Raw genomic sequence first — 22,609 nt, 5'->3', positions numbered from 1 at the left:
ACCAGTGCATTTGTGGGGTCATCTCCACTGTTTTTGTTGTTTCTATTTTATGCAGTACTGTAAACTTGGGGATCCAGAAAGTGACTTAACGTTGGGGGATAAGGAGAGTTTTGAACTAGCAGTCACAAAATCCTTTCTAGAAAAACCAAACAGCAAGCCAGCCCTGATATAACAGTTGCTGGAAAGGCTAAGGCAGGAGGATTGCATGTTTCCATCCCGTTTAGGCAAGATTAATTTTTAAAAGGCTAGGTGTGTGGCTCAGGAGTAGAGTACTTGACTAGCATACATTCTAGGTTAGATGCCCAGCCCTGCCCTGAGAGGGGGTGTGTGTAGGGGAAGCAAGTTAAGAGGGAATTGGAAGAAATATAAGGGATATTGAATCTCATTTGCACTATGCTTTGTCCATACATTTATTATCTCCTGGTTATCAGAGCTTTAAATATACTTACTCATTGGTGAGGCCCACATTTATATCTCTAGGTCACACCCTTTCCTGGAACCCCAGATGCCATTATCCAAAGATCTATTCTTGTGAATGCCCACCTCTTCAATCACTCCAACTCTACCCTTAAACTTAATCTGGCAAATGGTAACTCCGTCTTGGTAGCTAAACTTCATCAGGTCAAGACCCTAAGACAGGGCTGGGAAGGTGGCTCAGTGGTAGAGCTCTTGCCTTGCATGCATGAGGTGCTGGGTTCGATTCCTCAGCACCACATAAACAAAAAGAAAAAGCCAGAAGTGGCACTGTGGCTCAAGTGGTAGAGTGCTAGCCTTGAGCTGAAGAGCTGAGGGACAGCATCCAAGCCGAGTTCAGGCCCCATGGCCGGACCCCCCAAAAAGAAAAAAAAAGACTCCAAGACATCCTTCATTTCTCCTTTCTTATGCCATAGCACCAGTACCATCAAGATTTCAAAATCTATCCAAGATTCAACCATAGCACCAGTACCATCAAGCTTTCAAAATCTATCCAAGATTCAACCAGGTACCACTTCTACTACCATCCCTATCATGGGCTAAGCAGCCATCATTCCTCATCAGCGTTTATTTTTGTCAGTCATGGGGCTTGAACTCAGGGGTTGGTTGCTGCCATTGAGCTCTTTTGCTCAAGGCTAGTGTAAAGTCCACTCCTGGATGGCTAGCAGACTCCACCCTCCTCGCAGCAAAGTCTCCACCCAGTACCTACATTACCTAGGCAACTGGGACACCTGGAAGAGGTCACATCTGAATTTGATGTGGCCACACCTTTCTCCTAGTCCAGGCCCAGACACTCTCTCTCTGCTCTTTTCTAGCTCTTTTTCAGCTCTTTCCTTCTCTTCTCTTTCCCAGCTCCCTTCTCTTTTCTCTCTCTCTCTGCTCTTTTCTAGCTTTTTCAGCTCTTTCCTTCTCTTCTCTTTCCCAGCTCCCTTCTCTTTTCTAACTCTCTCTCTCTGCTCTTTTCTAGCTCTTTCCTCTCTTTTTTCTAGCTCTCTTCTCTTTCTCAGCTTTCTCTTTCCCAGCTCTCTCTCTTTCCCAGGTCTTTCCCAGCCGCGTGGAGGGCCAACCTGGCCTGGTCCCTGCAGGTCTACTGAATAAACCTACCCTTTACCTAAATACCACATGCATGTTGCTGTTCTTACTTGGCTACCTCTTTTTAAAAACCTAACAGCTAGCATTCTACCACGTTGCCCACAGCTCCATTTCCAGTTTTGTGGTGGTTAATAGGAGATAAGAAGCTCACAGTCTTTCCTGAACAGGCTGGCTTTGAACCTTGATCTTCAGATCTCAGCCTCCTGAATAGCTAGGTTTACAGGTGTGAGCCACAAGGCTTAGCTACATCTGGATTATCTTAATCACTTGGGGCTCCTATCTACCTTTGCTGACCACTTGATTCAGTTGCCATGTGTTAGGTTTTTAAAAAGAGGTAGCCGAGTAAGAACTGCACCACGCACGTGGTATTCAGGTAAGGGGTTTATTCAGTAGACCTGCTGGGACCAGGCAAGGTTGGCACTCCACGTGGCTGGCAAAGGAAAAAGGGGCGGTCTGGTGGCGGTTTAGGCCTTATATAGGGTAGGGATACAGGGGGGGGGGGGGGAGGGTGTGTCCAGGTAAAGGGAAGTGGGATCAGTTGGGAGAAAGGTGTGGCCACATCAGGTTAGGATGTGACCTCAGCGGATGCGGATGTGACCTCTTCCAGGTATCCCAGTTGCCTAGGTAACGCAGGTACTGGGCGAGGTCTGTTCGTCGTCCAGGAATGGACCTTATACCATGTAAGTTGTTTGGTTTTTTTTTAATAGCTAAATTTACATCCACTCCATATCTCAAAATAAAATTAAAAGCTGCCTAGCAGTGGTAGTTCATGCATATAATCCTAGCTATTTAGAAGGCTGAGATTTTAGGATTTTGGTTTGAAGCCAGTCCAGGCTGAAAACTCCAAGAGATTCTTATCTCCAACTACTAGCAAAAAAGCCAGATACGGTTGAAGTGCTAGATTGCTAGCCTTGAGCAAAGCAGCCAAGTGAGATTGCAAGTCCTGAGTTCAAGCCCCAGTACCTGTCACAACCTGCCAGGTGCTACTTAATCTGCCATGACTGAGAGCAACACAATATGGAGACTGGACCATGCAACTGAGATTTAGCAACAGATCCCAAGGTTCCATTAACCAAAGTTTTTTAAAAGTCTTATGCAAGGGAAGTAAGGTACAAACTTCAACTTAGGCCAATATTTTGTATACAAGTGGTTGGAGACCTTATTCTGGGAAGGGAAGCTGAACAATAAGCCTACAATTTGCATAAACCTAAGTCTACCCTTAGGCTCCCACACAGTTTAGGGTGGAATGTGAGTTCCTGTTAAGCCAGTACTGATTGACCTTTCCAGGAAAACTCAGCATTCCAGGAGTGTATTGGGAGAAGGCATTCCAAACTGCCAATCCTTTCCGAGTCCCATAGCTTAGATTTTTGGGCTCTCACTGTACCAATGAATATTTAAAGCTTTTGTTCAAAAATGCAGGATCTTACCAGACACAGCTCTTGCCTTCTCACTAATCCCTGCAATGGCACTCACATCTCTCCTTAGATCCTTTGCACTTTAGTTCTTGCAACCTGGAATTCTCTTCCACACTGTGGCCCACACTCACATGTTCCTTCCTCAAAGGCTCTATGTTCTCTGAATACCTTAATGCAAAAACTCTTATCCCTGAAAGATTAAAAATTAGAGTTACATTTTTACAAATGCTAACTGCTGGTTTTGCTTCTGTAAACTTGCTTGCACTAGCTCTGACCCTTCCCCTCACTGGAGATAAATAAAAAGCTTCGGAGTCTAGGTGTCGGCCCTGGGACAAGCTCTGTAGTCTTAAATAAAGAGCTAACAAATAAATTCCCCAAATGGCCAAATGGGACCCAAGATAAGGAACAAAGAGTATGTTCCTCTGCATTCCTGTGCAGAAATTCCCGGTTTAGGGGGCTCAAGATAAGGGCCATCTGGTGGGCTCTGCAGACTAGGCCAAATTGTTAATCAATCACAAACCTGTAACACTGTAAATCTCCTAACCCTTATCTCCCAGAGTGACTACCTCCGTCTGCACTAATTGTCTTATTGCAAAGAGTGTTATAAACTTCCCCAGGTAGTAAAAAATAATTGCTAAAGTACATAGTGACCTTTTAAACGGGCCAATCCCAGGGACACCTGGTGTTATATGCTAATCCTGTGGTCTTTGTCTTTAAAAGTGCCTGTAACCCCTGGACTGGGCTTCCAGTCTGCCTTGGACAGGGAGCCTGTTTGCGCAAACGCCAAATAAACTCCTCTTGCTTATTGCAGCTGCTGGCTTGGAGTCTTGGTTCTTGGGGTGCCCTCCCGTTGAAGAAAGTATCCCAGTGAGTCTGGGGTCTTTCAATCCCCTCTCACCTACACTGCGTGTACTTTCGTTGGTTTATTGTGTTCATGCTTATACCAATATATCTGACATAGATTTTTCTTTTCTTTTTTTGTCAGTCATGGGGCCTGAACTCTGGGCCTGGGCGCTGTCCCTCAGCAATTCAATTAAGGCTAGCACTCTACCACTTGAGCCACAGTGCCATTTCTGGCCTTTTCTGCTTATGTGGTGCTGAGAAATTGAACCCAGGGCCTCATGCATGCAAGACAAGCACTCTACCACTGAGCCACCTTCTTTATCTGTGTTCTCCCACACAGCCATGTAGACTTGGAAAAAGGACCTTTATATTACTGCTTTGTTTTCAGTGTTCAAGCTAGTGATGGGTTTATAGTAGGTAATTAATAAGTATTTGGTGAAGTATAGACCGAATCATCACAACTCCCTACAGGCTCATTCCTGTCTTGATTTCACAAGTAAGGAAATGCTCATCAAGATCTTTAAGAAACATTGCCTAGCAGGGTGCTGGTGGCTCAGGCCTGTAATCCTAGCTACCTTAAGCAAAAAAGTCAAGCCAAGGGCTGGGAAGGTGGCTCAGTGGTAGAGCACTTGCCTTGCATGCATGAGGCCCTGGGTTCGATTCCTCAGCACCACATAAGCAAAAAGAAAAAAGCCGGAAGTGGCGCTGTGGCTCAAGTGGTAGAGTGCTAGCCTTGAGCTGAAGAGCTGAGGGGCAGCACCCAGGCCCAGAGTTCTGGCCCCACGACCGGACCCCCCCCCCCCCAAAAAAAAAAGTCAAGCCAAGGTAGAGTACAAGATCCTAAATTCAAGCTCCAGTATCCCCCCACCTCTAACCTATTTAGCTAAATTATGACTTAATGTAGAGATGAAAAGGAAAATGTCATTCAACATAAGATCCAGAAGCTCCTTTTCAAAGTTAGACATTCTTTTGCCCATTTTTCAGATAATTGTTAACGCTTTTTGCAAAGGAGCAACCTAAGTTTCTAGAGTTCACCACCATGGATCCAATATTGCATTTTACAAATTCATATGGTCATCAGAATTGCTCCCTTGCAGATTACTCCCCCACCTCCAAACTGATGCCTGCAACCTCTATCAAACCAAGACTAAGCCGGGTGCTGGTGGCTCACACCTGTATTCCTACCTACTCAGGAGGCTGAAATCTGAGGATCATGGTTCAAAGTCAGCCCAGTCAGGAATGCCCAGGAGACTCTTATTTCCAATAAACCACCCAGAAAAACAGAAATGGTGCTGTGGGTCAAGTGGTAGCGTGCTTGCCTTGAGCTAAAGAGCTGAGGGACAGTGCCTGGGCCCAGAGTTCAAACAAAAACAAGATAATGACCAATCAGCTTGATCTGTAATAGGGTGTATGTATACATACCTTCTCACCTCTGGCTCAACTCCTTTTCTATTTAACCAACTGCTAATATCTGAACTGGAAGATTGGCTAAAGCCCGCTTCACGTGGCACTGGGACTTCCTAATAAGCCTCCATTCTTAGCCTACCATCCCTCTTTCTATTTGGCATGCTGGGACAAGTGGCTGGACCTGACATGTTGAATCCCAGGAGTGAGGGCCAGTTTCACTTACACACAGGAGGTACCCAATAGAGATGGTTTCACTTTAGTAACTAAATACCCACACTGCGAAAGGGAAGTTTATGTCATAAGGAGTTTCTTTCTACCTTTCTGGTTTCTAGCCTTTCCTCTTCAGGGTGCTCCTTGTAAATTGAATCAAATGGGAAAAAGTAAAAAGGAAGCTGAGGGCATGCATTTATCTCTGCTGCGCTGAGTCGCCTGGTTATCTCCCTAGGAGCATGAAAAACATTTTTTCACTTGTCTTAGGGGGTCAGACCCACGTCACGGACACCTTGAGTCGCTGACTCCTTGAGGCTGTACAAAAACGCCCCTTCTCCGCCACCGTAGCCGAGAGCCCCGGCAGCATGCTGCGATTGGCTGATCTTGTTTTGGCGCCAAAGCCAGCAGCGAGGAGTGGGACGCCGAACGAGCAGGGTGAGGCTGGCTGCCGGAGCCCACGGCCGTTTGTCCTGAGACGCGGCGGTTGACTGGACGAGGCCACCAGGGCGCGTCCACCATGTTCGGCGAAAAAGCCATGGAGCTGGTCCGCGAGCTGCACCGCGCGCCTGAGGGGCAGCTGCCGGCTTTCAACGTGAGGAGGCGCGGGGCCGGGAGCGGCGCGGCGGGCGGGCGGGGCGGGGCCGGGGGCAGCGCGGCGGGCGGGCGGGGCGGGGCCAGCCGGGGGCCGGGAGCGGCGCGGGGGCCGGGGGCTGGGGCCGGGGGCTGGGGCCGGGGCCGGGGCAGCCCCTGCCCCCCAGCACTTCCTTGTGGGTCTGGGCAGCTCACCGCGGGGGCTTCACGTCCCCGCCTAGGCCGCTCCCCGGGCGGGAGGGATGAAACCAAATACTGAACTCCGGTTGACGCGACCCAGCAGCCCGGTGAGTTCCTTCCTCTGAGTCGGAGACCCTTCCTGGTACGGTTCGGCGTTCCCGTTAGGCAGACTCACCCATTGCTTTAGAGCAATCTAGCACTTGATGCTCCCCTCCGCGCTGCCCCCCCTCCCCCCCGGCATCGATGTGAGGTGATTAAAAGCGGACCCGCGAGCCAGGCGCCGGTAGCTCACGCCTGTAATCCTAGCTATTCAGGAAGCTGAGATCGGAGGATCAGGTTCAAAGCCAGCCCGGACAGGAAAGTCAGCGAGACTCCAATCTCCAATTAGCGACCAGAAAATCGGAAGTGGGACTGTGGCGCAAAGTGGTAAAGCGCTAGCCTTGAGGGGACAGCGCCCTGCAAAAGAAAGGAGGGAATGAAAAATTTCGGAACCAGCCTGGGATTCTGGCTTTCAGACCTTGGTCTGGTCGATTGTCTCAAATGCAAAAACTGATGTGATAATGATCTTACATCAACGCTCAACGCTACAGTGATTGAAGTGAGGGGGCCTGAACGTCTGACGTGGTGTAAAAATAATGTTTGCTGTTAATTTCTACTAGGGTTGCGACTTCCACTTTACAAATAAGATTATTCTGATTTTTCTGTTACTATTACTCCGCCCAGGGTGACATGCAGTTGACCTGCTTCATCTTTTATCGTCATAATAAACCCTTGAGGTTTTCACGTTTCCATTTTTCCAGCCATATATGCACAGGCTTGGAGAGCTTGTCTTACTAAGATGTCATAGAAAATAAGAAGCAAACCTAGGACCCAAGTACACTCTAAATCCTTTTAGGTTATATGAATAATGTTACTAAGAACATGTATGCAAAGTTTTTTGTGAACTTATATTTACACACAAAACATATGCCTAGGAATGGAATTGGATATAAACCTAGGAGAGGAATTACTGGATCATATGGTAATTATGTGTTTTAACTTTGTGAGGAACTATAGAATTGTTTTCCACAGGCTGTACCATTTTACATTCCTCACTAATACATATAGCCATTGTAGTAGTATGAAAGGGCTATGGCTTTTTTTTTTTTTAACAAGGTAAATCAAGTTGCCATGGAATTGACAGGGGAAAATGCATGTGTCTCAATATCAGTTTTCGGATTATGTTTTTTAGGAGGATGGAATCAGACAAGTTCTAGAAGAGATGAAAGCATTATATGAACAAAACCAGTCTGATGTGTAAGTTTTGATAACACTGATATTTCAAAACAACCTAAGAAATAAGATGTTGAAATCAGATAAGCATGCATCCATTTTTAGGGGATTTTTAAAAAATTATAACTTTATCATACTGATTATAAAAATGAAAAGATTAGGGCCACATTAATAGATAAGTCTTAGGCAAGTTATTTCACTCTGGGGGTGGTGGTGAAGAGGAGTGTTCCCCTGGTGCTGTTCCTGAGCTTTTGTGCTCAAAGCTAGCACTCTACCACTTGAGCCACACACAGCTCCACTTCTGGCTTTTTGGTGGTTAATTCGAGATAAGAGTCTCATGAACTTTCTTGCCTGGGCTGGCTTTGAAGCGTGAGCCACTAGTGCCCAGCTTGTTATTTCACTTGTGACTTCTTAAAGCACTGATGGCTCACACCTGTAATCCTAGTTACTGAGGAGGCTGAGATCTGAGGATCACGGTTCCAAGCCAGCCTGGGCAGAAAAGTCTGTGAGACTCTTTATCTCCAGAAAACCAGAAGTGGCACTGTGGCTCAAGTGGTAGAGCGCTTTGTCTTCAGCTAAATAGCTGAAGACAGTGCCCAGGCCCAGATTTCAAGCCCCATGACTGACCAAAACAAAAAGCACCAATGTGAAGATAGTTGCTCTTCACTTCAGTTAACTGCTGCTAATCATAAATGGACAAAAACAAACACATAAATTGATACTTGTTGGCTTTGAACTTTTCACTTAGACTGGAGTATACATATTTATTTTTTGCTCTAAATACTTTTACCAGGAATGAAACAAAGTCAGGTGGAAGAGGTGATCTGATACCAACCATCAAATTTCGTCATTGTTCTTTATTAAGAAATCGGCGCTGCACTGTAGCCTATTTGTAAGTTTCTCAGCTTCTTCATGGTATGGCAGGGCAGGAAACCCAGGATAGTTTTTTATGTCATTTGATTTCCCAGGTAACTGTATCAAATGGATAGCAGAAAATCTAAGATTTGTCTCTCTCTTTCTAAGCATTCCAATTTTTTTTTCCTCTTCTTAAAACTTTTCTTATGAGCTGAGTGTTGGTATCTCATGCTTACCTACCTCCTAGCTACTGAAATCTGAGGATCATGGTTCAAAGCCAGCCTGGACAGTGAGACTTTTTATCTTTAACCACCAAAAAACCAGAAGTGGCACTGTGGCTCAAGTGATAGAGCACTAGTCTTGAGAAAAACAAAACACAAAAACCCTCAATGATAATGCCTAGTCCCTGAGTTCAAGCCCCAGGCCTGGCACCAAAAAGAACAACAGAAAGAAAGGAGAAAGAATATGAACCTCATGGAGTTATCATACCCCCCTTAGGCCTTTTGATGTTTTGCCATATCTGTTCATATTTTGCTTTTTAATGATGGATTGTTTTAGTTCCTTTAATATTTTTCTTTTTTCTTTTTTGTCTGTCATGGGGCTTGAACTCTGGGCCTGGGCACTGTCCCTGAGCTCTTCAGCTCAAGGCGAGCATTCTACCACTTGAGCCACAATACCACTTCCAGCTTTTTCTGTTTATGTGGTGCTGAGGAATCAAACCCAGGGTCTCATGCATGCGAGGCAAGCACTCTACCACTGAGCCACCTTCCCAGCCTTCCTTTAATATTTTTCTTATTTCTCCAAGAAATAAAGACCTTTTGGGGCTTCATAACCATTGTGTATTTTCAACACCTGGAGAACTGAGCAGTGCCTTCAGAGCATCATCCCATCCCTAGAACTCTTCTTCTATGGTTCTAAAGATATCTTAGAGTTGGTTTGTTTTTATTAGCCAAATAAAGTTCCAACCAAAAAAAAAAAAGGAACAAAGAAAGACTTCTGATCCCCCTCTTATCCCTTCTCATGTCCTAGGTACGACCGGTTGCTTCGGATTAGAGCTCTCAGGTGGGAATATGGTAGCATCTTACCAAATGCTTTACGATTTCACATGTCTGCTGAAGAAGTAAGTTAACAACAGGTCAAGTTTATGAGAATGCTGAGCATGACATTGTTTTCAATTGGTGTTTTTCTTTTTTTTAACATCTGTTCTTCAGAATTTTGTAGCATTCATTTATTTTGTGTGCACTGTGATAAGAAGCATGTAGTCATGAATGGTTCTTAGTGCTTTGTGGAAAATTCTCTTTTTTGTTTTGTTTTGTTTTGTCGGTCATGGGGCCTGAACTCTGGGCCTGGGGCGCTGTCCCTCAGCTCTTCAGCTCATGGCTAGTGCTCTACCACTTGAGCCACAGCGCCACTTCCAGTTATTTCTGCTTATGTTGTGCTGAGGAATCAAACCCAGAGCCTCATACATGCAAGGCAAGCACTTTACCACTGAGCCACCTTCCCAGCCCAAATTCTCTTATTAATAAAATAGAATCCCATATATTATCATTAATCTATCACTGACATAAAGAAACTGGCATTATGTATACACATATATATTTGCTTCTATATGTGTATAAAGCCTACATTTGCATATATACACTAATCAACATTATAGTTTCATATTGATAATGAAACTCTTGATTTTTTCTAGTCATTGAGACATAGGACTAGTCCAGTATTTAAGGACATAGACCTGGTGTCCAGTTTCACCTTAAATATTAGGATTGGGATGAGCCAGTCCTTCTTTTTCTGCCTGACCCAGGCATGGTGCCACCTTGATCATAAATTGACTGTCCATTCATTGGTGGATTTGGGATGGAGGTACTGTCTTTTCTGTTTGTTTAATTATCTGTCTATAGCAATTGTACTGTTGTTTGGGGCTGGGAAGGTGGCTCAGTGGTAGAGTGCTTGCCTTGCATGCATGAGGCCCTGGGTTCGATTCCTCAGCACCACATAAACAGAAAAAGCTGGAAGTGGTGTTGTGGCTCAAGTGGTAGAGTGTTTGCCTTGAGCTGAAGAGCTGAGGGACAATGCTCAGGCCCAGAGTTCAAGCCCAGGACTGGCAAAAAATAAAATAAAATCGAAAAAAAGTAATTGTACTGTTGTCATTACTGTAACTTTATCATATGTTAAGAAGATATTCCCATCTTGATCGTCTTTTTCAAAAGTTTTGACTATTTTTGGTCCTTTACACTTTCATGCAAATTTTACACTCAAGTTCTGTTTTTTTAATTGCAATTTTTTTGAGATTGAATTGAATCTATAAGTCATTTGACATTATATTGAATCATGTAATCTGTGAATGTTATGGCTATATATGTAGGTCTTTCATTTCTCTCAACAGTCTAAAAAAACACTAATAACTGGGGATTAGAGGAGTAGCTCAGTGGCAAAGTGAATGCTTAACATAATCCCCAGCACTACAAAAAACCCCAAAAGTCAGATTTACTGTACTAACATAAAATTCACATTCCATAAAGTTTGCCATTTTAAAGTATACAATGCAGTGGATTTCACTATATTCACACAGTTGTGCTTCCATTATCATCATCTTATTCCAGAACATTTTCTGTACCCTAAAAAGAAGCCCCATATCATTTGTCAGTTCTTCAGAGTCTCCTTTTGTACCCCTGGAAATCATTGATCTACTTTCTTTATACAGTTGATTATTATGGGTTTTCATGAGAGTAAAATCTTGTAACATGTAGCCTGCCCTTCTTTCAAAATTAACATAAATTTTCAAGGTTGATCCATATTATCATAAACCAGAATATTATCTGTCTGTGGCCAAATATTGTTCCATTGTATAGATATACATCTGTGCATTCATCAATTGATGGACAGTGGATTGTTTTCTCAAAAATAGCTTGGTTTTCAGAAAGAGCATTTTATAATTCTGAAGTAGTGTCCTTTTTTTTTGGGGGGGGGGTTGGTCTTGGGCTTGAACTTTGGGCTGGAGCACTGTCCCTGAGCTCTTCAGCTCAAGGCTAGTGCTCTACCACTTGAGCCACAGCACCACTTCTGATTTTCTGGTGGTTTATTGGAGATAAGAGTGTCATGGGGAGGAGGGGGGAGGGGATGGGAAGGAGAAACAAAGGAGGAGGCAACAATGCTTGATAAGAAATGTGCTCAGGGGGAGGGGTAGGCTGGGAAGGGATGTGAAGGGTAAACAAAGGATGAGGCTGCAATGCTTGGTAAGAAATGTACGCATTATCCTGCCCATGTAATTGTAACTCCTCTTTACAGTATGTTCACAAATAAAATTAAATTAAATTAAAAAAAAAAGAAATGTGCTCATTACTTTGCCCATGTAATTGTAACCCCTCTGTACAGTATTTTCACAATTTAAAAAAAAAAAAAAAGTCTCACAGGGACTTTCCTGCCCAGGCTGGCTTTGAACCACAATCCTCAGATCTCAACCTCCTGAGTAGCTAGGATTATAGGCTTGAGCCACTGGTGCCCAGCAGTAGTGTCTTTTTGTAATCTTGTTTCTGGGCTATATTCCTTACGTTTTTGATGACGTACGCTGGAATGGTAGCTTTGTGAGAACAGAAGCCTTTTTTCATTTGTTGCATGATCCATCCAAGAACTCAAAACAGTGCTTGGATATGAAGAAGCAATTAACAATATTTGTAATACAAATGAACAGTGGTCACAATAATGATTCACATTGAGATGTGCTTCTGGTTTTGAAAAGATGGGAGCTCTCTTATAACTATGACTATCTTTTTTGCAGATGGAGTGGTTCAATCATTATAAAAAGATCCTTGCTACTTACATGAGGTCACTGGGAGGAAATGAAGGTTTGGATATCACACAGGATATGAAACCTCCGAAAAGCCTATATATTGAAGTATGGATATGAAACCTCTGAAAAGCCTATATTGAAGTATCTATATCTGCTTTCATATGAACGTTGTTCTAACATTTATCAAAGAGGAGGAGCACATGTGAATCTGTATTTGTTCCTGTTAACTCAGTCCAATCCCTGGGGCCTCACTGGCTCTCAGGCATTTGAACACTTGAGCTCCAGCTCCAGCCCCCTTTATGCATTGCTTATTTTTGAGCTAGGGTCTTTATGCCCAAGACAGCTTGGTCTACAATCCTCCTGCTTGTTCTTGCCTTTGTCACTGGATGACAAGCATGAGTATTGTGTCTAGCCAATGTTCATTTCCCTGTAGCTGGGCTAACAGGTATATGCCACTACACCCAGCCATTAGTTGAGATGGAATCTCACAAACTACTTTTTGCCCCAGGCTGGCCTCTCAAACTGTCATCTTTGGATTACAGGCTTGAGCTACCATGCCCAGCTTGAAATTTGGATTTTAATTTTTTTCTTGCATAGTAATATAATTCTCTCTTGTGATACTAAGCAGGGATGGCGAGTCACAGCTTCCAGTCAAAATCCAGTCACAGAGATAAACAACTGGTGGTCTACATTGTACTGTGTTGCTAAGCTGCATGTTAAATGCAAATTGTGTGTCTATCTGTCTTTCTGTCTGTCTGTCTGTGCACCAGTACTGGGGCTTAAACTTGGGGCCTGACCATTGTCCCTTAGCTTTTTTACTCAAGGCTAGTGTTCTACCATTTGAACCACAGCTCTACTTCCAGCTTTTGGTGGTTAATTGGAGATAAAGAGTTTTATAGACCTTCCTGCCTGGGCTGGGGCTTTGAACTGTGATCCCAGACCTAGCCTCCTGAGTAGCTAGGATTACAGGCCTGAGCCACCAGTGCCCTGTTTCCTCCCCCCTCCCGAAGTCAATTTAGCTAGGGGTTTGTAAATTTTATTGACCATTTCAAAGAACCAAGAACCAACTGTTAAACTGATTTTGTAATTATCTCTATACTCTCTATTTTATTTCAATATTATTCCAAGTTATACTTATTTAAGACATTTTTCTTTTTTTTTTTTGTTTTTTTGTTTTGTTGGTCGTAGGGCTTGAACTCTGGGCCTGGGCGCTGTCCCTCAGCTCTTCAGCTCAATGTGAGCGCTCTACCACTTGAGCTACAGCGCCACTTCCATTTTTCTTGTTCTTAAACCAAACATGGTGGGCACCCCTGTAATCCCAGCACTCTAGCTGAACCAGGAAGATTTCAAGTTCAAGGCCAGCCAGGGCTGTAAAGTGAGTTCCAAGCTAGGCTGGACTGCATAGGTAGACTCTTGTCTCAGAAAAGAAGGGTATTTATAACTTATATATTTTGCCCTTAGCACTGGTTTTACTATATCCCACGAATTTTGATGATATTTTCAAGTCATTCTCTAGTACATATACTTCTCTTGTGATTTCTTCTGAGTCATTGAGGTTTTTGATTTTGTTTTGTTGCTTACTAGATAGCCCAAGTTAGCCTCAAACTAGTATTTCTTTCTTCCTTTTTTTTTTTTTATCGATCATGGGCCTTGAACTCTAGGCCTGGGCGCTGTTCTTTAGCTCCTCAGTTCAAGGCTAGCCCTCTACCACTTGAGCCACAGTGCCACTCCTGGTTTTTGAGTGGTTAATTGGAGATAAGAGTCTCACAGGGACTTTCCTGCCCAGGCTGGCTTTGAACCTTGATCCTCAGATCTCAGACTCCTAAGTAACTAGCATTACTGGTGTGAGCCCCCAGCACCTAGCTCAAATTAGCATTTCTTGCAGGACAAGTCTAGTGATTAATAAAATATTATTAGCTTTTATCTATCTTAAAACAGCTGAAACATCTTAATTTTTTCTGAATCTTGTTTTTTTTTTTGTTTTTGGTTTTTTTTGGTGACAGTCCTGGGAACTGAACTCAGGGCCTGAGTGAGCATTGTCCCTGAGCTTCTTTTGCTCAGCTAGACTAGTGCTCTACTACTTGAGCCACAGCTCTACTTACAGATTTTTTTTTTGTTGGTTGTGGGGCCTGAACTCTAGGCCTGGGTGCTGTCCCTCAGGTCTACCACTTGAGCCACAGGGCCACTTCTGGCTTTTTCTGCTTATGTGGTGCTGAGGAATCGAACCCAGGACCTTATGCATGCAAGGCAAGCACTACCACAGAGCCACCTTCCCAGCCCCTACCTGAAATTTTTTTACCTTCAGTGTTTATATTCCTGTCTTTAATCAAATTTAGAAAAATTTCAGCTTGTTTCTTTTTTTTTTTTTTTGGGTCCGGTCATGGGGCCTGAACTCTGGGTCTGGGCACTGTCCCTTAGCTCTTCAGCTCAAGGCTAGCGCTCTACCACTTGAGCCACAGCGCCACTTCTGGCTTTTTTCTTTTTGCTTATGTGGTGCTGAGGAATCGAACCCAGGGCCTCATGCATGCAAGGCAAGCACTCTACCACTGAGCCACCTTCCCAGCCCTCAGCTTGTTTCTTTATATTATTATCTCTATTTCTCTTTCAACATACATGGTACTTTATTTTTTTTCTTTTGTATATGCAATTGCTTTTGACTATCTTAGCTTGTCATGTTGCCTTTTAAGAGGGAGAAAAAGAAAAAGGAGGAGGTAGAATGGTCACTGCTACTGTGCTAAAAGTTAAAATTTACCAAATGAATCTCTGTTTACCCTGTGAACCTTCCCCTGGAAGTTAGAAGCTTCAGGAGACTACTGAATTCCAAAATACTTACACAGAATTTGCCAGTGCAATTATTGTCTAGGAAAGGAAGTAGATTTCTGGTGTTTCATATAAAACTATTTCCCTAGAATGTGGGAATTATAGTACTTTTTTTTTTTTTTTTTTTTTTTTGTCAGTCGTGGGGCCTGAACTCTGTGTCTGGGTGCTGTCCCTCAGCTCTTCAGCTCAAGGTTAGCATTCTACCACTTGAACCACAATGCCACTTCTGGCTTTTTCTGCTTATGTGGTACTGAGGAATCGAACCCATGGCCTCATGCATGCAAAGCAAGCACTCTACCACTGAGCTACCTTCTTAATCCCGAATTATAGCACTTTTAATGTGTAGATATTCAGGAAATCCCGTTTCCTTTTGGGTTTTTACATATTAAATAACTTAAGCCAGGCATGGTGGCTCCACTACTCAGGAGGTTGAGTGGAAGAATAACTTCAGCCCAGGAGTTCAGAACTTACCTGGGCAAAGAGCAGACCCTGTCTCAAAAAAAAAAAAAGAAAAAGAAGAGAAATGTATTAGCCTTGGAGCAGAGAAAATGTGGTATATATAGTATAATTGTTGGCTAAAAGTAGATTATGTTAAGTGAAATAAGACAAGATTCAGAAAGATAAATGTCACATACCTGGGTCTTGTACTTGAATTTTTATGCTTAAGGTTAGTTCTCTACCTTTGAGCCACAGCTCCATTTCTGGGTTTTGGTAGTTAGTTAGAGATAAGAGTCTCATGGGCTTTCCTGCCCAGATTGGCTTGGAACTGCCATCCTCAGATCTCATTCTTCTGAATAGCTATGATTACAGGCATGAGCCTCTGGCTCCCAGCTTAGACTTCATATTTTATATACACAAACACATACATAAAATGAGTGTAAATGTAAATGAATGTAAATGTTTGGAGGGACTAAGCAGGGAAAGAGGGAAAGAAAATGTGGTGGATGAGTAATATTGAAGTACATTGTATCTGTGTATGAATATAACAATGAAACCGACTAAAAACTAAAATTTGAGGGGAGAGCAGTAAAAGAATAGAGGTTAATCAAATCATAGTACAATATACACATGTATAAAATACCACAGAGAAACACCTTTGCACAATTAATATACACTATTTTAAATAAATGGTAACTTAAAGAAATTTATTAAGTATCATCTTTGCTTTTCAGGTGCGGTGTCTAAAAGACTATGGAGAATTCGAAGTGGATGATGGCACTTCAGTCCTATTAAAAAAAAATAGCCAGGTATTTATCATCAGATACTTTAAATTTATAAAAAGCATTGAATGTAGAATTGTTGGAATCAGTAGCAAACTAAGTACCATCTTGTGATGTATATCTTAGGCATTATATTTAGTATAAGAAGCTCCTTTCTGCCCCTTTCTGTTCTTTTTCTAAATATGAATACTTGAAACATGTTTGATATAGTACAAAGTGGTTAATTAAGTAGGACATTGCTTGTACCAAACATTTCCAAGGAAATTTTTTTTAATCCAGTAAAGTGGTAAATCATTATTTCTCTTTTAAAGTGATGGGTTTAGCTCCTGTTTTTGAATTATAATTTTTTTTAAAGTTCCTAAGCAAAGCTGGGTGCCAGTGGCTCACACCTGTAATCCTAGCTACTGAGAAGGCTGAGATCTGAGGATCACAGTTCAAAGCCAGCCTGGGCAGAAAAGTCTGTGAGACTCTTATCTCCAACAAAACCACTAGAAAACCAGAAGTGGTGCTGTGGCTCAAGTGGTAGAACGCTGGCCTTGAGCTGAAGAGCGCAGGGACAGAGCCCAAGCCCAGAGTTCAAGCCCCATGACCGGGGGAAGAAAAAAAAAAAAAGTTCCTAAGCAAGCCAGGCACCAGTGGCTCACACTTGTAATCCTAGCTACTTAGGAGGCTGAGATCTGATCATGGATCAAAACCAGCCCAAGCAGGAAAGTCTGTGAGACTCTTTATCTCCAATCAACTACTCAGAAAAAGCCAGAAGTGGGGCTGGGAAGGTGGCTCAGTGGTAGAGCGCTTGCCTTGCATGCCTGAGGCCTTGGGTTCGATTCCTCAGCACCACATAAGCAAAAAGAAAAAAGCTAGAAGTGGCGCTGTGGCTCAAGTGGTAGAGTGCTAGCCTTGAGCTGAAGAGCTGAGGGACAGCGCCCAGGCCCAGAGTTCAGGCCTCACGACCGGACCCAAAAAAGAAAAAGCCAGAAGTGGCATTGTGGCTCAAATGGTAGGCACTAGCTAGCCTTGAGCACAAAGAGGCTCAGGAACAGCACCCAGGCCCAGAGTTCAAGCCCCAGGACTGGCAAAAAAAAAAAAAATTCTTAAGCAATCATTTTTATTTTTATCTTATACTTCATTTTAATGCAAGCAATAATGATATAGATTAAAATTTTCTAAGCATCTGCAGGGTACCAGTCACTCACATCTATAATCTTAGCTACTCAGAAGGCTGAAGATTATAGTTCAAAGCTAGCCCAAGCAGAAGTCCAAGAGACTCCACTTAAGCAACAAAAAACAGGTCTTCTATATCCAACCTTCTTAGGAGGCTGAAATCTTGAGAATTGAGGCTTGGAGCCAGACCAAACAGAAAACTATCCAAGACTTTTAGTGCCAGTTAACCTGCAAAAAGACAGAAGCTGAGGCATGGCACAAGTGGTAGAGCATCGTCCATGAGCAAAACAGCCAAGCAAGAGCATAAGGCCTTGAGTCCAAGCCACAGTACTGACCAAAGCAAAGGACTGTTGGTCTGGCTTAAGTGGTAGCACACCAGGGGAACAAGTATAAGTTATAATTCTGGTACCAAGAAAAAGAATTTCTATATAGCTAAGACATAAAACAATTTAATAGAGAAAGATGGAAATTTTAAAGTTACCACTTGGTCTTTTTTTTTTTTTTTTTTTGGTCGGTCGTGGGGCTTGAACCCTGGGCCTGGGCGCTGTCCCTCAGCTCTTCAGCTCAAGGCAAGCACTCTACCACTTGAGCTACAGCGCCACTTCCAGTTTTCTGGTGGTTTATTGGAGATAGGAGTCTGTCTTTCCTTCCTGGGCTGGCTTTGAACCGCAATCCTCAGATCTCAGCCTCCTAAGTAGCTAGGATTACAGGCGTGAGCCACCAGCGTCTGGCACCACTTGATCTTTGTGAATCACATTAGCTACATTTACTTTTTTGGGGGGGGGATTGGGGGGTCCAGTCGTGGGGCCTGAACTCTGGGCCTGGGCACTGTCCCTGAGCTCTTCAGCTGAAGGTTAGCGCTCTACCACTTGAGCCACAGCACCACTTCTGGCTTTTTTCTTTTTGCTTATGTGGTGCTGAGGAATCAAACCCAAGGCCTCAGGCATGCAAGGCAAGCACTCTACCACTGAGCCACCTTCCCAGCCCCAGCTACATTTACTTTTATCCTATACCATATACTGAAATTACATTACAGGAGAAACAAAATACATCAAAACCATTCTTTCTTTGCCTATCATTTTGGTTCTGAGGTAAGTCTGTAAGCCCATATAGCCTCTTAGATGTCAGGCACTATGAATCAAATACAGACTATCAGTTAATGGTGTGTGTGTGTGTGTGTGTGTGTGTGTGTGTGTGTGTGTGTGTGTGTGTGTGTGTGTGTGTGTGTGTGTGTGTGTGTGTGTGTGTGTGTGTGTGTGTGTGTGTGTGTGTGTGTGTGTGTGTGTGTGTGTGTGTGTGTGTGTGTGTGTGTGTGTGTGTGTGTGTGTTATATCATGTATATATGGCAAAAGCACAGCCCATAAGAGTAAAATTGTCCTAGAAAGCAGGGTATGTGGAAACATCATTTCATCCCAAATACTATTCTATGGTTTATTTTCCTGACACTTTATGGCTGATGTGACCACTATATGTTGAGTCAGTGGTGCCTGAGCCTTCCATGTCCTTCCTTTCTGTGATGTTTTCCACCTTGTCTCAGTCACTTACCTTCAGCACTTGAATGGAGACATTAAAATAAAACTTACTGTCAATTATATCAACTTTTTTAACTTACTAAGGGTTCTAAAGATACACAACCAACCTTATCTAAAAATGACTATAAATCTGTGGTATAGATCCACATAATGTAAACAGCTGATGGAGAAATCTATTCTCTCTCTCTCCCCTCCCCCCCTCCTCCTTCTCTCCCCCTCTTCCCCTGTTCTGAAGCCTGAACTCAGGACCTGGGCACTATCCCTGAGCTTTTTTTGCTCAAGGTTATGCTCTACCTCTTTGAACCCCAGGGCCACTTCCAATTTTTTGGTGGTTAACTAGAGGTAAGAAGCTCACAGACTTTCCTGCCCAGGATGACTTTGAACTATGGTCCTTGGATCTCTGCCTCCTGAGTAGATAGGATTACAGGTGTGAGTCACCAGCACCAGGCTTTGCTTGGCTTTTTTGATCAGGTGCCACCAGTGCTTGGTTTCACTTGGCTGATAATGTACCACTTGAGCCACATTCCCACTTCTGGCCTTTACCTGGTTAATGGGAGATAGTGTCTCAGATTTTTCCTCTTGGGTTGCCTTTGAGTCTCAATCCTCATATCTCAGTATCTCTAGTAGCTATAATTACAGGCATGAGCCACCAGCATCTAGTGAGAAAATACTCTTTGCTATTGGTCTTCTTAATGGGCTTCTGTACCACTTATAATCCAGTGTTCCAAATTATACCTTCCTGTTTTTTTTCTGTGCATGAATTAAAAATGACTCAGTGGTAGAGTGCTTGCCTTGTATGCATAAGGCCCTGGGTTCGATTCCTCAGCACCACATAAGCAGAAAAAGCCGGAAGTGGCACTGTGGCTCAAGTGGTAGAGTACTAGCCTTGAGCTGAAGAGCTGAGGGACAGTGCCCAGGTCCAGAGTTCAGGCCCCATGGCTGACAAAAAAAAGAGAAAAGAAAATACCTACTGAAATTTAGGATTTTTCTACTGAACTTCTACAAACTACTGATTCAATTATAAAATTCAGAATTTAGTATGGCTTTAACAGACATCAATTTCAGTTAGTTATAATGGCAAAAACAGCCAGGCATGGGGTGATTCATACCTGTCATCCCAGCATTCAGGAGGCTTATGCAGACCCTGTCTTTTTAAAAAAAAAAGCCCATCAAATGTGAAGTTGTACTGCTTACCTGTAGGAGGCAGAAAGATATAACCATCTCCTTTTTTGTGTGTGTGCTTATCCTGGGGCTTGACTTCAAGGCCTGGGCATTTCCCCTGTGTTTGCTTTTTTTTTTTTTTTCTTTTTTCCTCAAGGCATAATGCTCTACTACTTGAGCCAAGCTCCTCTTCTAGCTTTTTGCTGGTTAATTGGAGATAAAGAGTCCCACAGACTTTCCTGCTAGGGCTGGTTTCAAGCCACAATCCTCATATCTGAATCTCCTGAATTGCTTGGATTAAAGATGTGAGCCACCAGTGCCTGGCTTCTCATCTACTTTCTCATGAAACAAACTAATTTTTTATTAAGCAGTTGTACAAAGAGGTTTCAATTCCGTAAGTCAGGTTATGAGTACAATGTACCTTGATCAGTGTCATCCTTTCCCCATTGCTTTCCGCTATTTTCTTCCTCTCATCCCTATCATCAAGTTATATAGTACTGGGCTGGGAAGGTGGTTCAGAGGTAGAGTGCTTGCCTTGCATGCATGAGGCCCTGGGTTCAATTCTTCAGCACCACATAAGGAGAAAAAGCCAGAAGGGACACTGTAGCTCAAGTGGTAGGGTGCTAGTCTTGAGCTGAAGAGCTGAGGGACAGTGCCCAAAGGACCGACCAAAAAAAAAAAAAGTTACGTAGTTCCATTTTTACATAATGTACATTGAATATAATGACTGCATTTGCTCACCCTCCATTCATGAGCTTTCCCCTTTGTGCCCCCAAACATGTCTGCTTTCGGGTAATCAATTTGTTAAACAGTTCATAGGTTGTTCAGATGAGTTATAACATCCTTCCGTCAGTTTGACTAATTACAATTTAAAAAAATATCTCAATCATTTCTCTTACTCCCTGCACTCTCCCCCTTTGTCCTCAGCACTTTTTGCCTCGGTGGAAATGTGAACAGTTGATCAGACAAGGAGTTCTGGAGCATGTCCTGTCTTGACTGTGTCCAGGCTGAACATACATGAGGAACTTCCAGGCCTTGTCTAGATATGAAGCTGAACTCAACTCACAGAAATGTCTGTGCTTCAATCGAAGTCTACCTCCCTCTACCTCTTCTTTGGATATTAAATTTAGATATATTCTTTAAGATGACCAAGCTCAGTGAAAGAGTGCTTTCAGCATTCACTAAACCCTGAGTTCTACTGCCTGCAAGTCATAACAAACAAAAGCCAGAAATGCTTGGCAAGGAGTATAATTTGCTAACTCTGAAAGACTTGTGTTTTTCTGGATGGCACACCGTTCTGCCTATTTTCTCTAGTAACCAATATCTATAATCATAACATTGTCCCAGTCAGGGCAGTGACCTTTCTGGTTTTTTTTTTTGTTGGTCGTGGGGCTTGAACTCGGGGCTGGGGCACTGTCCCTCAGCTCTTCAGCTCAAGGCTAGTACTCTACCACTTGAGCCACAGCGCCATTTCCCACTTCTGGCTTTTTCTATTTATGTGGTGTTGAGGAATTGAACCCAGAGCCTCATGCATGTGAGGCAAGCACTCTACCACTGAGCCACCTTCCTAGTCCCAAGGCAGTGACCTTTTATAAATATAAATAAACATGCTTAAGCCTGAATCTCTTTTAAATAATGGGAATCACCTGTATAAGCAGAAATCAGATCCTTGTATCTTGCTTGTTTTCTGGTGGTATTCACTCCTCTCCAGGAGGCTGAGTTTCTGAAATGCATGTTTCCAGGGAAAAGATGATTGTCTATAACTATTTCTATATGTGTAGCGTGTAATTGCATACCAGTTTATCATTTGCTATTGGGCAAGAATGAAAGAAAGACAGTAGATTTTGTCTACAGCAGTGGGAGTTGGTCTGGCTCGTAGCCCTGTTGAGTGGTCATTAGTCTCATCCTTTGTCAGGGAATAAATTGAGACTGAAGAAGGAACTTTGCGCAGTTTTCCTGCAGGTTTGCATCTCTGTAGATATGTCACTTTTAATTTTGATAATAAGTTATTTCCCTGTTATCCTTATATATCTAATTAAATGTTTGTAGATTAATCTTGTGAAAGATTTTATTTCAATGATTTTCCCCATTTTTTCTGTTTTCTAATTCATCAACCATTATTTTATAGTCCCAGTTACAGCTGCTCACTGTTACTGTTGTAGCACAAAAACAAATGTAGATAAATGAATGCAGTGGTTCTAATCAGACTAGCTGTAAAACAATGCTATAGAGGGATGTGTTGGCTCAAGCTGCAGTATATTGTTGCCAACCCCTATTATAACCTTGATTTCTTCTGCAGTTGTCATTACTTCTTTATCCTTTTGTACTTACTATAATCAATCAATATAACTTCTCTCTCTCCATTCCTCACTTGAGTCATGACCTTAGCCCATTACTGTGTATTTCATTTGCTCTTTTTCTAATTGTTAAAGGTAGAGGCTGATCCTAGCTACTCAGAAGGCATAGATCTGGCAGACATAGATCTGAAGCCAGCCCAAGCAAAAAAGTCTGTAAGGCTCCCTTCTCCCATTAGCAGCAGAATGCCAGGCTGAAGTCACAACGTAAGTGGTAGACTTCCAACCATGA

General features: G+C 43.0%; 1 protein-coding gene across 2 annotated transcripts; it reads left to right on the top strand.

Annotated features, from left to right (window-relative positions):
* Nucleotides 1-5,839: 5,839 nt before the first annotated feature.
* On the top strand, nucleotides 5,840-22,077 carry Gins1 (GINS complex subunit 1). 2 transcript variants are annotated; one of them, XM_070006625.1, is made up of 7 exons: nucleotides 5,840-6,033; nucleotides 7,444-7,508; nucleotides 8,278-8,376; nucleotides 9,369-9,459; nucleotides 12,118-12,234; nucleotides 16,122-16,196; nucleotides 20,951-22,077. In XM_070006625.1, the coding sequence occupies exons 1-7, from the start codon at nucleotides 5,959-5,961 to the stop codon at nucleotides 21,017-21,019; spliced, it is 591 nt and encodes a 196-aa protein (XP_069862726.1). In that variant the 5' UTR covers nucleotides 5,840-5,958; the 3' UTR covers nucleotides 21,020-22,077. The 2 variants fall into 2 exon arrangements, with proteins under 2 accessions (XP_069862726.1, XP_069862727.1); XM_070006626.1 differs by lacking the exon at nucleotides 5,840-6,033 and adding an exon at nucleotides 6,177-6,319.
* Nucleotides 22,078-22,609: the final 532 nt, after the last annotated feature.

Source organism: Dipodomys merriami, unplaced genomic scaffold, assembly GCF_024711535.1.
Source record: "Dipodomys merriami isolate MVZ:Mamm:240054 unplaced genomic scaffold, mDipMer1.0.p SCAF_7, whole genome shotgun sequence".
In the NCBI taxonomy this organism is placed as follows: domain Eukaryota; kingdom Metazoa; phylum Chordata; class Mammalia; order Rodentia; family Heteromyidae; genus Dipodomys; species Dipodomys merriami.
Note: the sequence above shows the minus strand (reverse complement) of the source record. Positions and strands in the feature narration are given on the sequence as shown.